The sequence below is a fragment of the Lontra canadensis genome, unplaced genomic scaffold (genome assembly GCF_010015895.1).
Source record: "Lontra canadensis isolate GAN:19392208 unplaced genomic scaffold, GSC_riverotter_1.0 scaffold132, whole genome shotgun sequence".
Taxonomy (NCBI): domain Eukaryota; kingdom Metazoa; phylum Chordata; class Mammalia; order Carnivora; family Mustelidae; genus Lontra; species Lontra canadensis.
The window spans coordinates 1,720,462-1,739,420 of NW_022631126.1; the positions used below are offsets into that span (position 1 = coordinate 1,720,462).

General features: G+C 54.1%; 2 protein-coding genes across 3 annotated transcripts; one reads left to right on the forward strand and one right to left on the reverse strand.

Moving 5' to 3' along the window:
• The first annotated feature begins 8,792 nt into the window (after positions 1–8,792).
• IL27 (interleukin 27) lies at positions 8,793–13,126 on the forward strand. 2 transcript variants are annotated; one of them, XM_032842686.1, is made up of 5 exons: positions 8,793–8,921; positions 10,854–11,026; positions 11,110–11,208; positions 11,618–11,776; positions 12,866–13,126. In XM_032842686.1, exons 1-5 carry the CDS (start codon positions 8,891–8,893, stop codon positions 13,115–13,117), a joined length of 714 nt encoding a protein of 237 aa, XP_032698577.1. In that variant the 5' UTR covers positions 8,793–8,890; the 3' UTR covers positions 13,118–13,126. The 2 variants fall into 2 exon arrangements, with proteins under 2 accessions (XP_032698577.1, XP_032698578.1); XM_032842687.1 differs by having other exon boundaries at positions 10,854–11,002.
• An 837-nt stretch (positions 13,127–13,963) lies between these two features.
• APOBR (apolipoprotein B receptor) lies at positions 13,964–18,796 on the reverse strand. Its single transcript, XM_032842645.1, has 7 exons — positions 18,544–18,796; positions 17,355–18,203; positions 17,072–17,144; positions 14,574–16,936; positions 14,223–14,488; positions 14,029–14,130; positions 13,964–13,998 (listed from the first exon to the last, which is right to left on the reverse strand). Exons 1-6 carry the CDS (start codon positions 18,598–18,600, stop codon positions 14,061–14,063), a joined length of 3,678 nt encoding a protein of 1,225 aa, XP_032698536.1. The 5' UTR covers positions 18,601–18,796; the 3' UTR covers positions 13,964–13,998; positions 14,029–14,060.
• Positions 18,797–18,959: the final 163 nt, after the last annotated feature.

Sequence of the window (18,959 nt, forward strand, 5' to 3'; positions counted from 1 at the left end):
TTTTATTTTTCAATTACACCTCCATAAACATGAGGGAGAAAACAGTGTGGCCTCTCACTTGAAGTTCTGGTTCAAATTTCAGTCCTGCTACCACTGTGTTATTAAGCTCAGTTTCCTGGTCTGTAGAATGGATCATTTTGAGGAACACATGCGTGTGTGTGTGTGTGTGTGTGCGCGCGCGCGCGCACAAACCCATTTGAGCCATGTCTGGCATAGAGAGAGGCTTATAAATGCTACGCTACACCGCGCGGTATAGTATAAGTGGTTAAGAAAACCAGAGGTCCTGGGTTCAAATCCCAGAGCTGTCACTTACTAGCTAGGTAACCTTGGACAAAAAGCCTTGATGGTCCTCAGTTTCCTTTTCATATAAGGAACGTGAATAATAATACCTACCAGACAGGGTTAGTGTGAAGATTACATGTGCCAGTAGTCAAAAAATGCCTGGTATAGGGGCACCTGAGTGGCTCAGTGGGTTAAGCCTCTGCCTTCAGCTCAGGTCATGATCTCAGGGTCCTGGGATTGAGCCTGACATAGGGCTCTCTGCTCAGCAGGGAGCCTGCTTCCCCCTCTCTCTCCACCTGCCTCTCTGCCTACTTGTGATCTCTCTCTCTCTGTGTCAAATAAATAAATAAAATCTTTAAAAAAAATGCCTGGTACATATAAGCATTTGGTAAAATGATATTATAATTTTATAATTATAATATAATATTATAAAATTATAATATAATTTTAACTTTTCCATTCTGTGTAAGCTCCATGAAGGTGGAGCTTTCTGCCAGCCCCATTCACTGCTAAACTCCAGCACCTAGAGCAATGCCTGGGACATACTGGGTTTGCACTTAAGAAATATTGACCAAGCTTCTGCTTTGTTTTCACGTTATCCTTTCTACCTGAAATATTCTCTCCAGTGGCTTCTGATAGAGTGCTCTTTCTACTACATGATATATTCACCTTTATCATTCAAAAAAAAAAAAATCTGGTCTGTGATTTTTTTTTCTGACATTGGAAATCTATCATGAAGGCAGATCAAAGAGGGGCAGGGGACCCGTGCTACAAATTGCAGAAACACAGCTCCAAGTAGCTTCAGCAGAAAAGAAGAATGGCTCATGAAACTAAACACTTCAGGATGACTGCTTCAGGAATAGTTGGATCCAGGAGCCCAAAGTCAATCACAAGATTCTTGTCTTCTGCTCCAGCTCTCAGCTCTACTTTTCCATGTGTTGGCTCCAGCCTGAGGCAGGGTCTTCTCTCACAGCAGCTAACAGCAGATCCTATCTCTTTAGAGTCATATCTGCAGAGAGAAAGCTTCTTTCCTGAGGGCAAGTCCAGGGACTGACTCTCAGTGGGTCTCATATCCCCCCTTGAACTGTCCACTCTAACGACTGGCTGGGTCTGTCAGATGCCCATCATGGGGGGGCGGGGAACGCAAGGAAAGTCAGGCTCTGTAAGAGGATGGACAAATTTCCCAAAGGAAAATCCAGATGCTTTTTTTTTTTTTAAAGGAAGAACGGGTGGGCAAGTGGAAATGACGGATGGCAATGACATCCCAAGGAATACTCTTCTCTCCCTCATTCTCTTACTTACAGGCCAGTTGGCAAGCTTTGCTTTTATGTGCTCTCAAGAGTACTAACACTTGCCCGTTTCCAGAGCCCACGTTCACTTCCTTTCTCTGTGAGGAAAGTCCTGCTCTGTCCATGCTCCCGGTGAAGTCAGTTACAAACTGCCCTGATATGATGTGTTCCCTCTGGTTTCACATGTTTGTCCAGTCTCCTCGGCTAGGTGGCCACCTCTATGGGCACGGACCTTGGTTGCCACACCTTGGTACTTGACCCCTGCTTCTGTCTTCCCCTCTCCTACCCAGGGGCACTACTTCAATTCTGAATCATGGAAAGAGTAGAAGTGGTTCATATCAATCTTGCCCACAGGACTCAGATGTCTGAGGAGGTGGGTGGACACTCAAGGTCTGGAGAAGACCCTAGGGCTCTGGGAAGGGCCCAGAATATGTAGAAAAAATGACAAGCTAAGAGATGAACATTTGGATCTTAGGGCTACACACAGGGTCTTAGTGTAGTTGGGAATGGGATGGGACGGACCCGAGAGCCAAAGAGGGAAGAAGGCATTTATGGAAAGGTGAGACCTGCTGGAGGGACAAGGAGCTAATTATCTGAGCTGAGAGGGCCTGGGTGGCTCAGTTGTTAAGAGTCTGCCTTCAGCTTGGGTGATGATCCCAGGGTCCTGGGATCAAGCCCCACATTGGGCTCCCTGCTCGGCAGGAAGCTTGCTTTCTCCCTCTCCCACTCCCCTTCCTTGTGTTCCCTCTCTCACTATGTCTCTGTCAAATAAACAAATAAATGAAATTTTAAAAAATTATTTGAAGAGCTGAGGAAAGAGTGTTCTAGGCAGAAGGAAGAGTAGGTACAAAGGCCCTGAGGTAGAAGTGCGGCTGGTGTGTTTGTGGGGCAGCCAGAAGGTGTGAGAGGGAACAAAGGACGCCCGTGGAAAAGATCCTGAGGGCTTTGTCAGCCATTGGGAGGGTTTTTGCTTTTGCTCAGAGTGACATGAGGAGCCACAGGAATCAGCGAACCCAGGGCCAAAACCGGGGCAAGAGCAGGGAAATGCAGGTGGGCAGAAACATATATGCTATGTATATTCTTTTGCATAAGTCCGATATTGTATAAAAATATAAGCAGTGATGGGGCACCTGGGGTGCTCAGTTGGTTAAGCAACTGACTCTTGATATCAGGTCAGGTCATGATCTCAAGGTCGTGAGATCAAGCCCTGTGTTCCGAGCTGGGATTGGAGCCTGATTAAGATTCTCTTTCCTTTTCCCTCTGTATTCCCTGCCCATGTACATATACTCCCTCTCTAAAAAAAATTAATATAATATAAGCAGTGAGTGTGTTCCTTTCCTGGGGAGTGAGCTGTCCACTCAGCTTGGGGTGTCACATGCAGTGGGCCAGACGAGTGAGGGACATGGCAGCAAGGGGTGGCCAAGACCCCGTGGAGGCCACGAGGGGAGGGCCTGGGGAATGGTGTGGGGCCCGGTGTCAGCCTCAGCACTCAGGGCCTGCCTGCCTCCCTCAGATACCTGACAGGGCCTGTCCTGGGGCTCAGCCCAGGATCTGTCTCCACTCTAAGTGTTCTTTATAGAGAGGCTTGATGAATCCGCAGCTGGCCCCTAAGGGGTGGGGTGCGGGCAGGTGGGCAGGGGTGAGTCCCATCACTGGTTCTCAGATTTGAGGCTATCCTCATCCTGGCCCAGAGATTTCTGCTTCTGGCCTGAATTCTGTTCTGATGCGTGTTTCTGGGTCAGTCACTAGGCCCCCTCTGCCTGTGTCCCCACCACCTGCTCCCCCGACCATCCCTACTTCCTGAGGTAGCCTCTTCCGTTTCTTACTTTCCTCCTCCCACTCTCCTTCAGCCTTTGTCCATTGATGACAACCGTCCCTCGTCTTTATTAACAACAACTAACATTTCTTTCCTCGTGAGTCTTACACTACTACCAATAGCTAAAACCTATAGTTTTACCATATACCAGGTCCTATTCCACTCGCTTTATAAATAATAGCTCGTTGAATCTTCTAGACTATCTTTCGAGTTTGTATTATTTTCCCCACATTATTGATGACAGAGCAGGCACAGAGAAGTTAAGTAACTCACCTAAGATCACACAGCTACTCAGCGGCAGCCATGTACGTAGGTAATCGTCACGGCATCTTAACCACCTGGTGGAAGCAGCCACGCCACTCTGGAGATGAGCCAAGAACGGGGAGATTTCAGGCCTTGACCAAAGCAAGTGTTGGCACCGTGAAAGCGAAGGTCTGTCTCCCTCCCCAGTGGGGCCCTGACCCATGAGGCCCTATGCTGTTCCAAGTTCACCTTCATGTCTGAGCTGAGAGCTGGGCAGGGTTGGGATGATGAGCCTCATCTTGTGGATGAGGAAACTGAAGCACAGAATGTCTGCGCCATTCTCTCGAGAGGGCACATACACTTGGGGAAGGGCCAGTAGGGCCGGGACTCGAACCGGGACTTTCTATCTCCATGCTGGTGTTTTTCCTCTGCAGCCCTGCCTCCTGGGCTTCAAATTCTTCCTTCCCCCACAAAGCAGGCAGCCCATCCTCTCCTCTCTTAACACACAGAACACCCAGCAATAAACATCTCATCAGTAGTTAGCCCGCCCCTCCCCGCCCAGGCCTTTCTCTCAGACCCTCCCAAGGTAATCCCAAAAGAGATTCCCCATTTAGAGGCAGCACCCCAGGTCTGGGGGAGGGGGCGTGGTGAATGCACGAGGCGGAATGAATCCTGTAGACCCCCGGGGTGTGGGTGGGTTGGGGTGCCCAGGATGGGGGGCAGGTGCTGTGACTCAGGGCTTGGGGTGGGTCTACCATCCATGAGTGGGAGACTCAGAGGTGTGACCCCAGATCCAGCCTGGCCTCACCTACCCCCAGCCTTCCTGCCTGCACCTTCGTTTCATGGAGGGGTTAGTTCCAAGCCTTGGAGCTGACATCAGAGGACCCAGGGATTCCCCTCACTAGCCCAAGCTGAAAGCAGGGGACTTGAATTCCAGTCTTCATTCTGTCACTGATCTGTTGCGTGGCCCTGAGGAAGACTTCCCCTCCCTAATTCCATCCTGATGTCACATCTGAAGCTTCTAACTTCTACTTCCTAGGCTCAGGATTCCCATGCAACCCCGTGGAGTGCCCCACGGGGTCCAAGCCATAACGGGGTACTCAGAAAATGATCATAAAATTGGTAGATGGTTCTTTTTCCTCTTTTTTAAAATCATCTAGGTTTTAATTTCCCTACGTAATAGCAGCATTTGAAAACCGTTACTACTTTTAAATGAGGAACCTGAGGTCCAGGGCTGGCCAGTGACTCACCTGAGGTCACCAGAAGTATTACCTACATACTAGAGTCCAGAGCTTGGCGCCCTTGGCTTCCTTTCCAGCCCTTCCCAGCCTTCACCACATCCCTTCCATTTCCTGCTGGGAGCCCAGCCCAAGCTTCAGCTCACCTGCCAAGGTCCACATCTGGAAACAGAGGCCCGGGTAGACAGAAAGGGGCCCAGCCCCATCCTCCAGGTATGGGGACAGAGGCTGGAGCCACCCTCCTTGGCTCTCTGGTTTCTTGGTGAAGATCTGCTAAGATTGTCGGCTAAGGACCGTACCCAGCTGCCCAGTTTCCCACTTGACATCGTCAGTACCAGTTGTAGCTATTGGGGACATCCGTGCACATAACTGGCACGAATGCCCACCCTTGTGGGTCTCAGACTCTAGCACATGGAGACAGACCAAAAAAGGGGAGAGAGAAAGTGTTAGATGTTTTTAAATGTTATGTAGAAAAATAGTGCAGGGAAAGGGATAGAAAGTGGGCGGGGAGGGACGCCTGGGTGGCTGTCAGTTAAGCATCTGCCTTCGTCTCAGGTGATGATCTCAGGGTCCTGGGATGGAGCCCCAAGAAGCAGGCTCCTTGCTTCTCCCTCTCACTCTGCCTGCCACTCCCCCTGCTTGTGCTTACTCACTCTCTCTCTGTCAAATAGGTAAACAAAATATATATATATTTTTTAAAGTGCCAGGGGGGACTTAATAGATACAAGCAAATAATTTCAATGAAGTGAACATATATTAAAGATAATGTCCACAAACTACGATTACATGGGATTTCTGGAATCTAATGAAGGGAATCTATAAAAAGCTAAGAATAAAATACTTAATGCAGTTTAAAGCTTAGTTGCTGAAATGAAGAAAAAAATACAGATATTCACTATCACATCTAGTTAACATGCTGGAGTACAGAGCTAGAAGAACAAACAACACACTTAATGTGCATTTTTTAAAAAAGATTTTTATTTATTTTTTGACAGAGAGACAGTGAGAGAGGGAACACAAGCAAGGGGAGTGGGAGAAAGAGAAGCAAGGGGAGTGGGAGAAAGAGAAGCAGGCTTCCCGCTGAGCAGGGAGCCCAAAGCTTGGCTCGATCCCAAGACCCTGGGATCATGATCTGAGCCGAAGGCAAATGCTTAACAACTGAGCCACTCAGGTGCCCACCCTGCAATGTGCATTTTTTAAAGGTATAAAATCTATAAAATCTCTTTAAAGGTATAAAGCCTACCTTTTACAACCAGAAACGAAGTAGGACAAAGTACAAATTAATGATCTTTCCTGAACTCATCAAGGAACTGAGGTGACAAGGCAAGCAACTGACCTCACATTCGGAACAGGATAGATATCTTCAGTTAGAAAACAGAATATTTATTTACTTACGGCAGACACTGATAAATACCATCTAAACTGACAAAAATAGTAATCTGGAATTTTGTTTTAACAAAACCCACTGCAAATTAAAAACATAGGTTAAAAATGAAAGTATGTTAAAAAAAAAAGATAAACCATGTAAACACTAATCAATAAGAGCAGGACTCACCGAATTGATTTCAGACAGAGTAATCTTCAGGGAAAAAAAATGCAATATTATCGTGGGTAAAAAGAGAGAGACATCACACTCTGATAAAAGGACAGTTTTTCAAAAAGACGTAACAATCTTAATTGTGTCTCTACCTAAACAATACAGCATCAAAACACATGAGAGAAATTGATAGATCTAAAAGGAAAAAATATATATATATCCACAGTTATGGTTGGAAATTGTGACATTTCTTTCTAGAAAAAAAGAAAAGAGAAAGTGCCAAGGGCAGAATTGCGTCTTTTAATCAGGTCAGTGAGGACTCTGTTTGAGAAGGTGACATTGGAGAAGGGATCATAAGAAGAGAGTGGGCTTTGCAGATAACCAAAAGAGTGTTCCGGGCAGAAGGGACAGCAGGTGTAAAGGCCCTGAGGCAGCAGCATGCCTGGCATGTTCTAGGAGCAATGAGGGAGAGAGTATGGCCGGAGTGGTATGAATGAGGATAGAGTAAGCAAGATAAACAAATATATGACATCCATTGCAGACAGGACTTATGGCAGGAAGGAATGAGCTATTCAGGGGAGGAAGCCTGTGACAAGGGGTAGGGTGAGAAGGGGGTCTACCGAGAAGACAGTGAGGGCTTTCTAGGCAAAGAGAAGAGCTTGTGGAAAGGCAGGCTGGTATGAGATGTTGCATCGTATTCAAGCACAAATCTCCAGTTGCTGGAACAGAATAGGGCATCGGGCAGGGATGAGGCTGCAGGGATCAGCCTTAGCCAGACAGGGAGGTGCAGAGAATCAACAAGAGACAGAAGGCCTTGGGGAACCCTCGGAGAAGGTCGGGAGGATTGGGAGGTTGTGGTGATAGAGCAGGAGATGGAATTCAAGGTTTGAGAGGCACAGCAGTTCTGAGCAGTTCTGGGTAAAGGATGGGGAGTGGCTGTGGTCAGAGGGTAAGTGGGCTGGCTTGCCTCCAGGACGTATGGCAGGACTTGGGGGACAGCCAGACCTGGGTCTGTCCTCACAATCAGTCTCAGGATGTTTGCCCCCCCGCCCCGCCCCCAAGTGGGGAGCCTCAAGGGCATGGAGCTGTCACCACTAGGGGACACTGCAAAGGAAACTATTTTGGGCTAGGGAGGTGCCAGCTGCTCGCTCTTCCTTTTCCTTCTCCTCCAGGCAACCGTCTGGGATTGCTCCCCCAAATGTACTGGTACTTCCCAAGCGGTTGGTTCCAGGCGGCCCTACTGGGCAGGGCCAATATAGGGCTGAGGAGGCAGAGCATAGAAAGGGAAAGCCCCCTTGGTTTCTGTCTCACTGCAGGGACCCAACAGGGAAACCCCACATGATCCCAAAAGGAAAGTGGGCCTTGGGGAAGACCGAGAAACCCCCATCTTGTCCCTGAAGATGGAAAATCCAGGGTGGTGCTAAGGGTGGAGTTGTGCTGGAAAGGAGACTGGTGGTTGGTACAGACCAGCCCTGACAGCCATCCGCAGAGCAGAAACACAGAGCTGGATTATTCTGGGACCTGACTGAGCCCCATCCTGACCTCACACAACCCCAGCCTAGTGAGCCCTGACCCTAGACATCAACAGAGTTCTTATCCTAGCCCAAGCCTGGGCACTGACCTGAGTCACGGGCTCTGTCAGAACCACAGCCCAAGCTCTGTACCCAATCTGGACAAGAGCTCGAAGCCCATCCCAAATAGTCCCAAGCAGACCCTCCAGGTCATTGATAGCTCTGACGCCAAGTGTCGACAGAGGCGGGATGTTGACCCCAGACAAAGCTCTAGACCAAGTCCAGCTCTAGACCAAGTCCTGATCCTAGTTATAGACTGAGTGCTAATCTTAGATCTTACTCTGATCAAAGACCGAGCTGTTGGCTCTGAAGGGAGACATTCTCCTCTGCCCTGACCTTGGCCGTAGACCGAGATTTGATCTTGCCCAGCCTGGGACCCCACTGCTCCACATCAAACCCTATCCCAGCTCCACAAGGAGCTCCCCACTTCCTTCACAGTCCCTCCCTCAGCCATCTGGTAAACCAGAAAGGAGTGGGATGACTCAAACCCCCAAGTCTTCTCTGATGGGCAATCCCCTTACCTGGCCATCTGTCTTCTACAGGATAGGGAGCTGGTGATGGAAATAGGATGATAATGACAGAGCAGTGAAACAGAATGGTTTGAGTCTCCGGGACCTACTGGTCCCTAGAACTCACCCAGGAGAGGGGACATGAGTGTAGGGCCAGTCCTGGAAGCTCAGCAGGGGGTCTGGAGCTTGGCTTGACCGAAACCCCAGCTTCCCGCCACCCCCCTCTGCATATCCCGCCCCCTCTGGGAAGGGAAATGACATTTCCCCATTTCAGCAAGGGGTGGTGAGGAGAGAAGACTGAGCGCAAAGCCGAAAGTACAAGCAGGACGGAAAGTGAAACCGGCGCAGCCCCCAGTATAAGACCCCTGCCCGGGAGATGGCTGGCCACACAGGCTGGGCCCCGCTATGGGCCAGATGGCAGGCGACCTTGGCTGGCGTGAGTCTGAGGCCAGGGCTGGGGGTGGAGGGTGGGCAAGCCTGGCTGACACTGGGCAGGGGGTGGGAGGGCTTGAAGGGTATGGATGGGGGCAGCTACTTGGCCAAGACTAAGAATACAGGATACGGTCGACTGGAGAATGGGAATGAGTCTGGCATGAATGCAGGGTGGAGCAGAGACAGAGGGGTGATTGGTCGGCCAGGGCTAGCCAGAGGACAGGATGAGAAAGAGGTGGGCAGGCAGTTTGACGATGACCAGGACCAAGCATGTAAATGAAGAGTTTGGTTTGAGTGAATGAGCAGGGACAAGACAGTTTGGCTGACAACTGGGGCTGATAGAGAAGGAACAGCAGGAGGAGTTGGCTGGAGTGTGGGGCTGAGGCCAAGGAGTCAGCAGCCTAAGTGGGTCAAGGGTCTGTAGCTTGGAAGATCTGATCCTCTGTGGGTGACTCAAGGAGTCAGAGCCTGGAACCAGAACCACAGGAAGAGGAGCAGATAGTAGGGCCATGGTAAGGACCAAGGGCTAGAGGATGGGAATAGAGCCAAGGCCAAGGACCCAGGACTGGGTACAGAGGGTAGGGAGAAGCCATGGGAAAGGGCTCCAGAGCTCAGACAGGATGCAGAGGGTCAGTAGGAAATGGCACAGCTCAGTGCTGGGTGGGCAATAGCCACCAGAGCCTGGGGGCACGCACTTTCCCTCAAAATAGAGCTAAGAGGAACCCCACGCCATCAGAAGTCTCTGGGATAACAGAGGGGTCCCTAAGCCAGGGGATCCTGAACATGGGGGTCTCAGGCACTGCCCCCCACCTCTGGAAGTACATTGGTGAATGGAAGCACCCAGAAACTCCCCTTGGTCTTTATTTATAGGACAATTCGGGGAGCGGAGCCCAGGGGTTAGGGATCAAGATCGGACAGGGGAGAGGCATGGAGAGGAGGGTGAGCAGGAACAGACTTAGACTTACAGCCTAGTTTTGGTTTGTGTTTCGAGAATTGTGTAACTCCAGTGATTGCTAGATTTCCTCTCCCTGATGGAGAAACCGCCAAACACTGCCTTCTTCCCATGGCTCCCACCCTAGGGCCCCCCCACCACTCTTCTTTCCAGGAAACATAGAGCAGGAAGTACTTTCAGAAATCAGCTGGTCTCACTCCCCCATTTTATAGATGGGAACCTGAGACATAGAGATAGATGACTTGCTCAAGGGAAGAACCTGGATGAGAAATAGAGGTTCTGCCTCCCATTCTGGGCTCTCCTCCTTTTCCTGGCACCCCCTGTTCTTCCAACACTGCAGAGTGACCCACCTGCCTTGGTGGTGGCTGGACCAAGCCATCCTTCTGACTCCCTGGGATGGAGCCTCCAGCACTGCCCGCCCACCCCTGGGGCTCTAGTTCAGGCCATCAGAGCTGCCTGGCTAAGCTCAAGGAATCCTCTGGCAGAACACAGCATGCCCATTGCAGGGGAGGTGGCTGCCTCCTCTAAGTTCCCTGGGGGAAGCACCCAGGCTCTGCGTTTGGGCAGATCTGGAATCCAGTCCTGGTTCCCTCACCCTCTAGCTATTTGAACTTGGGCTGGTCAACTTCACTGAGCCTCATTTTCCTCATCTGCAAAATATAATAATATGATAGCCCCAGGGTACCGCATACAGTTGAGCAAGTTGTTCACTGAAAAAGACATTTAGCCAAGGGAGTTAGTAGGGATCAAGATCCAGCCTGACATCTGCTTGCAAAGGTGGGTACTCTGTGCAAGGTTGTGTCTGCCTTGGACAAGGGGTAACTTCTTTCCATACACACAGAGATGCCATATGGTATCCTCAGAAGCTCCCATCTTATTGATGGCTGTGCGGGGTCAGCGAGATGGTGCACAGGGCTTGCCTAGAGCGCAGGCTAGAAAGGGCACATGAGTTCTTCTCAAAGAACCATCTCCCCCTCTCTCCAGGGCTCGGTCTTTTGCTGCTCTCCTTGCTCCTGGCTCGAGCTGGTGTCTGGGGATTCCCGAGACCGCCAGGGAGGTCCCCCCTGAGCCTGCAGGAGTTGCGGAAGGAGTTTAAGGTCAGCCTGCAGCTCGCCAGGAAGCTGCTCTCCGAGGTTCGGACCCAGGCCCACCACTTTGTGAGTCTCCCTAATGCAACCGATTTTGAGGGTGGGCAAATCCCCACTCTCTCTGGCCCTCACTAACAGACCTTGCCCCACAGGCTGAATCCCACCTGCCAGGAGTGAGCCTGGACCTCCTGCCCCTGGGGGATCAGCTCCCCAATGTCTCCCTGACCTTCCAGGCCTGGCACAGCCTCTCTGTGAGTTGGTGGATGGTGGATTGGGGCAGGAGAGCTGGCAGTAAGGCTGGGCCGGGTGGATGGAGATGGAAGTCGGGGATCGAACAGAAAATGGATTTGGGGAGGAATCAGATCTGGATGAGGCTGAGTATGTCATTGGAAATAAAGATTCAGCTGGAATAAAGGAGTGGTGTGAGAATGAGGTTGTACATACAGAGGAGAGATAGGTTTGGGACGAGGAGTGGGGCTAGGGTTGGAAGGAGGCTAGAGACAAGATAAAAACACAAGTGAGGGGATGGATGGGGAAAGGGGATGGCAAAGAAGGGGTCAGAGTGGGGCTGCGGACAGAGAGTGACAGGATGGTGGAGATGAGGTTGGGTTTGATCCTCAGCCTGTGAGGCTTGTCTGACCCCTTCCCTTCTTCCCACAGGACCCAGACCGGCTCTGCTTCCTCTCCAAGATGCTTCACCCCTTCCATGTCCTCTTGGGAGGCCTGGGGAGCCAGGGGGGCTGGACCAGCTCCGAGAAGATGCAGCTGTGGACCATGAGGCTGGATCTCCGGGATCTGCAGCGGCATCTACGCTTCCAGGTAGCATGTTCCCCCCCTACCACCCCACCTCCTCAACACCCAGAGACCAACACCAAAAAATTGAAGGTCTTTGCCTCCCTTTTAAAAACACAGGTTTGCGTAAGTGTGGAGGGAGATGCTCTAGACCCTCTTTTGGGCGGGGAGCTTGCTCTGTCCCCTGAATCTCTGCCCTCTCTTGGGGTCTTGGTCTGAACAGCCCTGAAGCTCCCAGAACGGCTGTTGGCATCAGCAGGCTGTGCAACCAACCTGGCTCCCTTCTCCCTCAGCCTCTCACATCACCAGGCCTTCCTGAACATTCCCAAGGGAAACTGGCATTTTCCTTTTAACAAAAGGAAAATAGGGTCTCCTGGGTGGCTCAGTCGGTGAAGCATCTGCCGTCGGCTCAGGTCATGGTCCCAGGGTCCTGTGATTGAGCCCCGCATCAGGCTGTCTGCTCAGCGGGGAGCCCACTGCTCCCCCTGCTTGTGCTCTCTCTCTCCCTCTGAGAAATAAATAAAATCTTAAAAATAAAAGGAAAATAGAAAATGCAAGCAGCCTAAAAGCTAGCTATCCCACCTCTCTGCCCATTTCCAATCCTAAGATGACCCTTAAGAGAAGAACTTCTGGAATCCCAAGTGCCCAGGGCAATCCCGGATGAATGTGGCATCTCCATGAGCAGCAGCAGCAACTTGCTCTATGACTTCCATTTTCTTTTTTTTTTAAGATTTTATTTATTTATTTGACAGACAGAGATCACAAGTAGGCAGAGAGGCAGGCAGAGAGAGAGGAGGAAGCAGGCTCCCCGCTGAGCAGAGAGCCTGATGCAGGGCTCGATCCCAGGACCCTGGGATCATGACCTGAGCCAAAGGCAGAGGCTTTAACCCACTGAGCCACCAGGCGCCCCTGACTTCCATTTTCCTGAACCAAAAAAAATCAGGCAGGATGCAGGAGATGGTGACATAATGGCAGCTCTAAAGGAGGGGCTGTCAGGGGATATCATGCCCCTTGTGGTCTCTGATATCATTCTGTACCAGCGGGCACATAAAGGAACAGGGATGCGCTCCCGGGTGCAACTGGGCTGTTGTCTGACCCGTGGGCATCTCCCCGCAGATGCTGGCAGCAGGACTCAAGCTCCCCGAGGAGGAGGAGAGTGAGGAGCAGAAGGGGCGGCTCGAACGGGCTCCAGGGAGTCCCTCGCAGGTGTCAGCGCAGCCGTCATGGGCCCAACTCCTCTACACTTACCAGCTGCTGCACTCCTTGGAGCTTGTCTTGGCTCGGGCCGTGAGGGACTTGGTCTTGCTCTCCCATGCCGGACACACAGCCCCAGCTTTGGGATGCTCGGCGTCCGACTCCCGGCCCTGATAGGGTGACTTCTCAGCCCCTTCCCTTCACCCTTCAGGACCTAAGGACTGGAGTCCGGGCAACGGGACAGCTTCCGGCTCATGGGCCTTAAACGAGGCAGGACTCCACCGGCTTCCCGCCCCAACCCCTCCCCAATAACTTAAGGCCCCTCCGGTCCCTAGCAGATATTTATTTCTTGGATATTTATTTATTGTTTAGGGAAATGATGGTTTATTTATTGTTTCAGAGCCTGCTTGCTGTCCTTGGGTCAGGCCACCATGCGGGGTGCCCAATAAAGCACTCTTATCCTCCCCTGGCCTCTTCTTTTCAAAGAAGGGGTACCTGACCCCTGAAGGACAGGAGTCAGTAGCCTCTGGCCACCCTGGGCCTCTTTCTGCTCCTAAATTCTGGGGGCTCCTTCCCCTATTCTGGCTTGCTGGGCTGGTGGTTTCCAGGTAACTAGCAGAGTTGCGAGATTTTTGAAAGCTCAAGGCCTCTGGTGCCCCTCTGTTTCCCGTTGCAAATGGAGCTCATAGGCGCCACTGACCTCCTTCTTCTGGGCCAGTTCCCACCCCCAGGGTTGGCGTGACTGTTCCACAGCTCCCCCGAAGGCCCCCGGTGGGGACCGGGAGCAATCAGGGAGGGAAGGCTGCGGGGAGAGTCGTCCCGTCCCCTCCGTCCTCCAGACAGCCAAGACAGATGGGAGAGGTGCTCGGCACCTGCCATGAGAGGTGGTCCTGGCGGGCCAGGAAGTCCGTGGGCCTCATCACCGAGTCACGCTCCTCAAGTTCATGGTTCTCACGGGCGTCTGGTTCTGTCTGTTCCATGAATAACACACCGAAAAGCTGAGGCCCAGAGGCAGAAAGGGCATGTCCAGAGTGGCAGATGGAGAGAGGTGACGCAGGGTTCCGCGGTCCTTCTGACCCTCACTCGGGGCCAGGCTCCCGGGGGGCTCAGGGGCCCCTCACTGCGGCTTTGGCTGGCCCAGGCGGGCTTGCAATTCCTGCATCATACCCATGTGTGCAAGGCCAAACCTGCAGATGGGAGACAGGTGATGGGAGCTGGCCTCCAGGTGGCCACAGCCTCCTCCACACTCCAGCCCAGCCACCTCACCCCCTGGGCTTACCCACGTCCCAGGGGCCTTCTCCTGGCTGGCAGTGGGGTCCCTTCGGGTTTTGGGGGTCTGGGTTCTGGGGGCTCCTCTGCTTGGAGAAGTCTCTGCTCCGGGGCTGACAGCTGTTCCTCTGGTGGGGGGCTGGGAGGCACCTCTTGCCGCTCAGGCGCACGGGTCCGTCGGAAAGAGGGCCGGGAGCGGCGCAGCGAGGAGTTGCGAGACAGGAGGACCCGGCTCCGGGGGGCAGAGATGTCCAGGAGAGCCCCAGGGAGCAGGGCCTGTGGGGAAAGGGGCACAGGGTACCACAGGGCCAGATTCGAGATTCTGCTCTATCCAGCCCCGGACCCCAGCTGGAGCTCTCACCTCACTCCAGAGGCCGCAAGCACCCCCTCCAGCACTTCCTGCCGTCTCCCCCGTCTCCCTGTGGGGCCCAAGCTCAGCCTCTGCAGGCTCCTGGCTTGTTGACTGGTCCTCCTGGCCCTGGACGTCCTCCAGGCCTTCTGGAACAATATCCTCGGCCTCTGCTCTCCGGTCTTCAGTCTCCTCAGCATTCTCCACATCAAGAGGTCTTCCTGCCTTTTCCTCGGGTCGGTGGTCCCCACATCGCCCCTCACTGTCTTGCCCCTGCTCCTTCATTTGCCATCCCACAGCCTCTTCTTTCAACAGCGTCTGTCCTTCCGGGAGCCCCTCGGCTTCCCTTGTGGCCTTGGTCCCCTCTGCCCTCACCACCTGGGAGCCCGAGGTAAAGCCATCCATCCCACAGCTTCCTCCCTCCACTGCAGGCTCCCTGACCTCCACCCACTCTCCCCTGGGCTCGCCCTCTCTGGCCTCCAAAGCCTCTGCCTGGGCCCCTCTGCCAGCCGCCTCCTCGTCTGCTGAGCCCTCTGAGCCAAATCCCAGCCAGCCTCGGTTTTCTCCCCATGTAACTTCCATCAGCTCCACTCCTCCCCGAGCCTCCTGCCTCCCTTCTGAGCCCCAGGCTTCCCCAGCCTCTCTTGCGGGCCCTCCCTCCACCCCAGCTGCCCTTCCGTCCAGAGCTACATCATCCCTTGCTATCTCAGCTGCCAAAGAACTGGCCCCTGGGTCCTCGCTGTCCTGGAGGCTCAGAGTGGCCTCCTCTAGCCTCCCATCTCCGCTGGGTGTTGGGTCTGCCCCCCAGGGCACCGCGGCCTCCACCTCCTCATCCTTGGTTTCTCCGCCATCTGACTCTCCCAGGGACTGACCTGTCCCTGCGTCTGCCCCATGTCTTCCACCCAGCTCCTGGCTCTCTGTTCCAAGGGTCTCTCCCTCCTCTGCTCCTATTTCTTGGGCTTTCTTCCACCTCCCGTCTGCCTCCGGGACATCTGGGAACGTAGACTCTTGGCCTCCCTCGGCCTCCTCCAGTGCCTGGCCTCCTGCAACCTCCCCCTCTTCTGCATCTGCTTTTTCCTCCCCGGTATCCCCTCTTTCTACATCCCTTCTCTGGTTCTCCCAGGCCTCTGCCCCAACCAGGCCTCCCATGTTCCTGGGATATTCCTCCGGGCTCCCTCCCGTCTCCTCTTTGCTCAGGGCCAAAGCGCCCCAGAGCTCTTCCTCCGGCTGCTCCACCAGGGTCTGGGAGCCTGCCACCAGCTCAGGTTCCCGGCCTTCCGTGACTTCATGCTCAAGGTCACCCCACCCCGCCCCACTACACCCCTGTGCTTCTCCACCTGTCTGAGCCTCCCCATCACTCCTCTCCTGGCTGGACTCCTTCTCAGGACTGCTGGCCTCTGGGGTCACTTCGAGGTCAGCATCCTCTTCAGGCTCATTTGCCAAGTTGTCCTTGGGCAACTCAGCCTCTGAGACCCGGCAACCCTCTTCCTCCTCTTTGGCCTTTTCTGCCGCCACCTCCTCCTCCAGACGGGCTGGAACAGTCCTGATCGCTGAGGTTTGCTTCCCCTCAGCCTCTTTCCCTCCCTGATCTTCCTGGACCTCAAAGCCCTCCCTTACCTCCTCCTCTGAGCCCTGGCCTTCTTCAGCCTCCGCCCCTGCTCTCTGCTCCTTAGCTGGCTCTTCTGCACTCTCGGTTCCCAGGACCCGGGTCTGTCTGGGGGGAAAGCTCATCTCAGCCTCTCTATTCTCATCCACCTCCTCCTCCTGCTCTCCCCTGGAGGCCTCCTCAAATGCCCAGGTCTTCCGAGTGCCCTCTGAGGTCTTTTCTCCTGAGACTTCCCCATATTCTGTCATCCTGGCTTCTGAGAGGTCACCCTCTTTTCCAACTGAGGTTGTCCTGGCCTCTACCCTACCTAAAGTTATCCCAGCCTCCTCGCTGCCTGAGGCTGTTCTATTCTCCTCCTCCCTACCTGAGGCTGTCCCATTCTCCTCCCTGCCTGAGGCTGTCCCGTCCTCCTCTCTGCCTGAGGTTGTCCAGTCCTCCTCCCTTTCTAAAGCTGTGCTGTCCTCCTCCCTGCCTGAAGCTGTTCTGTCCTCCCCACTGCCTGAGGTTGTCCCATCCTCCTCCCTGCCTGAGGCTGTCCCGTCCTCCTCCTTGCCTGAGGCTGTCCAGTCTTCCTCCCTGCCTGAGGCTGTCCAGTCTTCCTCCCTGCCTGAAGCGGTCCTGTCTTCCCCACTGTCTGAGGCTGGGCCATCCTCCTCCCTGCCTGAGGCTGTCCTGTCCTCCTCCCTGCCTGAGGCTGTCCTGTCCTCCTCCCTGCCTGAGGCTGTCCAGTCCTCCTCCCTTTCTAAAGCTGTGCTGTCCTCCTCCCTGCCTGAGGCTGTCCTGTCCTCCTCCCTGCCTGAGGCTGTCCCATCCTCTTCCCTGCCTGAGGCTGTCCAGTCCTCCTCCCTGCATAAGGCTGTCCAGTCCTCCTCCCTGCCTGAGGTTGTCCCATCCTCCTCCCTGCCTGAAGCTGTCCTGTCCTCCTCACTGTCTGAGGCTGGGCCATCCTCCTCCCTGCCTGAGGCTGTCCCATCCTCCTCCCTGCATGAGGCTGTCCAGTCTTCCTCCCTGCCTAAGTTTGTCCCATCCTCCTCCCTGCCTGAAGCTGTCCTGTCTTCCCCACTGTCTGAGGCTGGGCCATCCTCCTCCCTGCATGAGGCTGTTCCGTCCTCCTCCCTGCCTGAGGTTTTCCCATCTTCCTCCCTTTCTAAGGCTGTGCTGTCCTCCTCCCTGCCTGAGGTTGTCCCATCCTCCTCCCTGCCTGAGGTTGTCCCATCCTCCTCCCTGCCTGAGGCTGTCCAGTCCTCCTCCCTGACTGAGGTTGTCCTGTCCTCACATTCTGTCCCCGACTCCTGTGCTTCCTGTGCCCTTGGGCCTTCACTACCCCTTAGGACCACCATCAGCTCTTCTTCCTGCCCGGCCTGTTTGGCTGCAGACCCGTGGATCTCCTCAGCAATTGCCTCCTTGACCGGTTCTAGTGACTCCCTGCTGTCCCCTGCTACCTTTTGCCCATTGGCACCTACCACCCCCTCAGGCTCCCTGTGCCAGGTCCACTCTGACTCCGCCTTTCTGGCCACCTCTGGTTTTCTTTCCCTGACCTCTTCCGCCTCCTCCTCCTGTTCCCAGGTTCTTAGTGTCTCCTCTCTCTTCACTTCCTGCTCACTGGGCCCTTGACTCTCCTGGGCTTGGCTGCTGTTGTCTCGACCAGCCTCAGACCCTGCCTCGGACTCCTTTCTGGCCTCTAAGTGGGCCCTTGGCTCCTGGCACCTGGCGGCCTTGGCTGCCTCCTGGACCCCAGTGTCTTGCCTCTCTGCCTGAGACCTGTGGGAGCTGCCTTCTTCCCAAGCCCAGGTCTGTTCTGTAGCTGAACTTCCCTCCTGGCATCTTCCAGCTTCTCTGGGCCCTCTCAGCCCTCCATCCTCCTGGCTTTGGCTGCCTCCAAGGCCCTCCAGGGCCTCCTGGGCTTCCTTCTTTTCAGGTTTCCCTTGCCTTCCCGCAGCCACCTCCCCCAGTTCCTCGGCTGCCCTCTCCTCCTTCCTGTCTGCAGTAGGGACTTCATCTCCCATAAGGTAGGAGACAAAGGAGCTGAGGGAATCCTAGAAGGGAAGGGGGAGGGGACAAAGGCATTAAAGGGAGGCCCAGCCCTCTCCCTTGGGACCCTGGCTCAGAGGAACTCAGGCCACAGAAGAGGGGGTCTGGGCTCTAGGAGGGGAAATAGAACTGGATTTGCAGAAGGAAGAGGAAAGGGGCTAGATTTGGGGTAGGTGGATGTGACTATGGAGGTGGGGGGGATTGAAATCCAGAAACGATCCGGCTAGGAGGCTACCTGATCCTGGGAAAGGGATCATGAGTATGAGGAGAGTCTCAAAGAGAGGAGGGAAGGTGAGGCCCCAGGGAGCAGGGTGAAACTCTCTGACATCTCTTTGCCCCTCTCACCAGCGCTCCCCGCAAGGCCTGATGCAGCCCAGGGAGATGTAGCCGGAGGAAATCCATCCTGTCTGTCTCCGTCTGTGTGTCCAGAAAGCCGACAAATGACTGCCCCCACCTACTGAGACAAGGCAGTCTTCCCCAGGGCCCAAGACACTTCCTCTTCCCCTGTGTCTCCCTGACGCACCCCCTATCCAGGCCCTGCCCACCCTCTGCAATGCCCACAGCAGCTCCCAGCCTGGGCTGGGCAATGGGTGTGCATCGCACAGGGGACTCAGGTGCATATTTGGAGCTGAAGAGCAAGGGGGGAGGCCATAAAGAAAAACCTGGGAGCAGCAGACCTCAGAATTGGGGAAGGGGGAGGAGAGAGGGGGCGTGTGGCAAGAGCAGCTCAAGTGACTCAGGTCTTGTATTCACACCTCAGC

Excerpts from the sequence above, each read along its gene's own strand:
- IL27 (XM_032842686.1), top strand. The coding sequence starts at position 8,891 with ATGGGCCAGATGGCAGGCGACCTTGGCTGGC. Across the intron at positions 8,922-10,853 it reads GGCAGGCGACCTTGGCTGGC|GGCTCGGTCTTTTGCTGCTC; the intron begins GTGAGTCTGAGG and ends CCCTCTCTCCAG. Across the intron at positions 11,027-11,109 it reads GGACCCAGGCCCACCACTTT|GCTGAATCCCACCTGCCAGG; the intron begins GTGAGTCTCCCT and ends CTTGCCCCACAG.
- APOBR (XM_032842645.1), bottom strand. The coding sequence starts at position 18,600 with ATGGATTTCCTCCGGCTACATCTCCCTGGGCTGCATCAGGCCTTGCGG. Across the intron at positions 17,145-17,354 it reads CCTCAGGCAGGGAGGAGGAT|GAGGATGGGACAGCCTCAGG; the intron begins GGGACAACCTCA and ends TCATGCAGGGAG. Across the intron at positions 14,131-14,222 it reads AGAAGGCCCCTGGGACGTGG|GTTTGGCCTTGCACACATGG; the intron begins GTAAGCCCAGGG and ends TCCCATCTGCAG.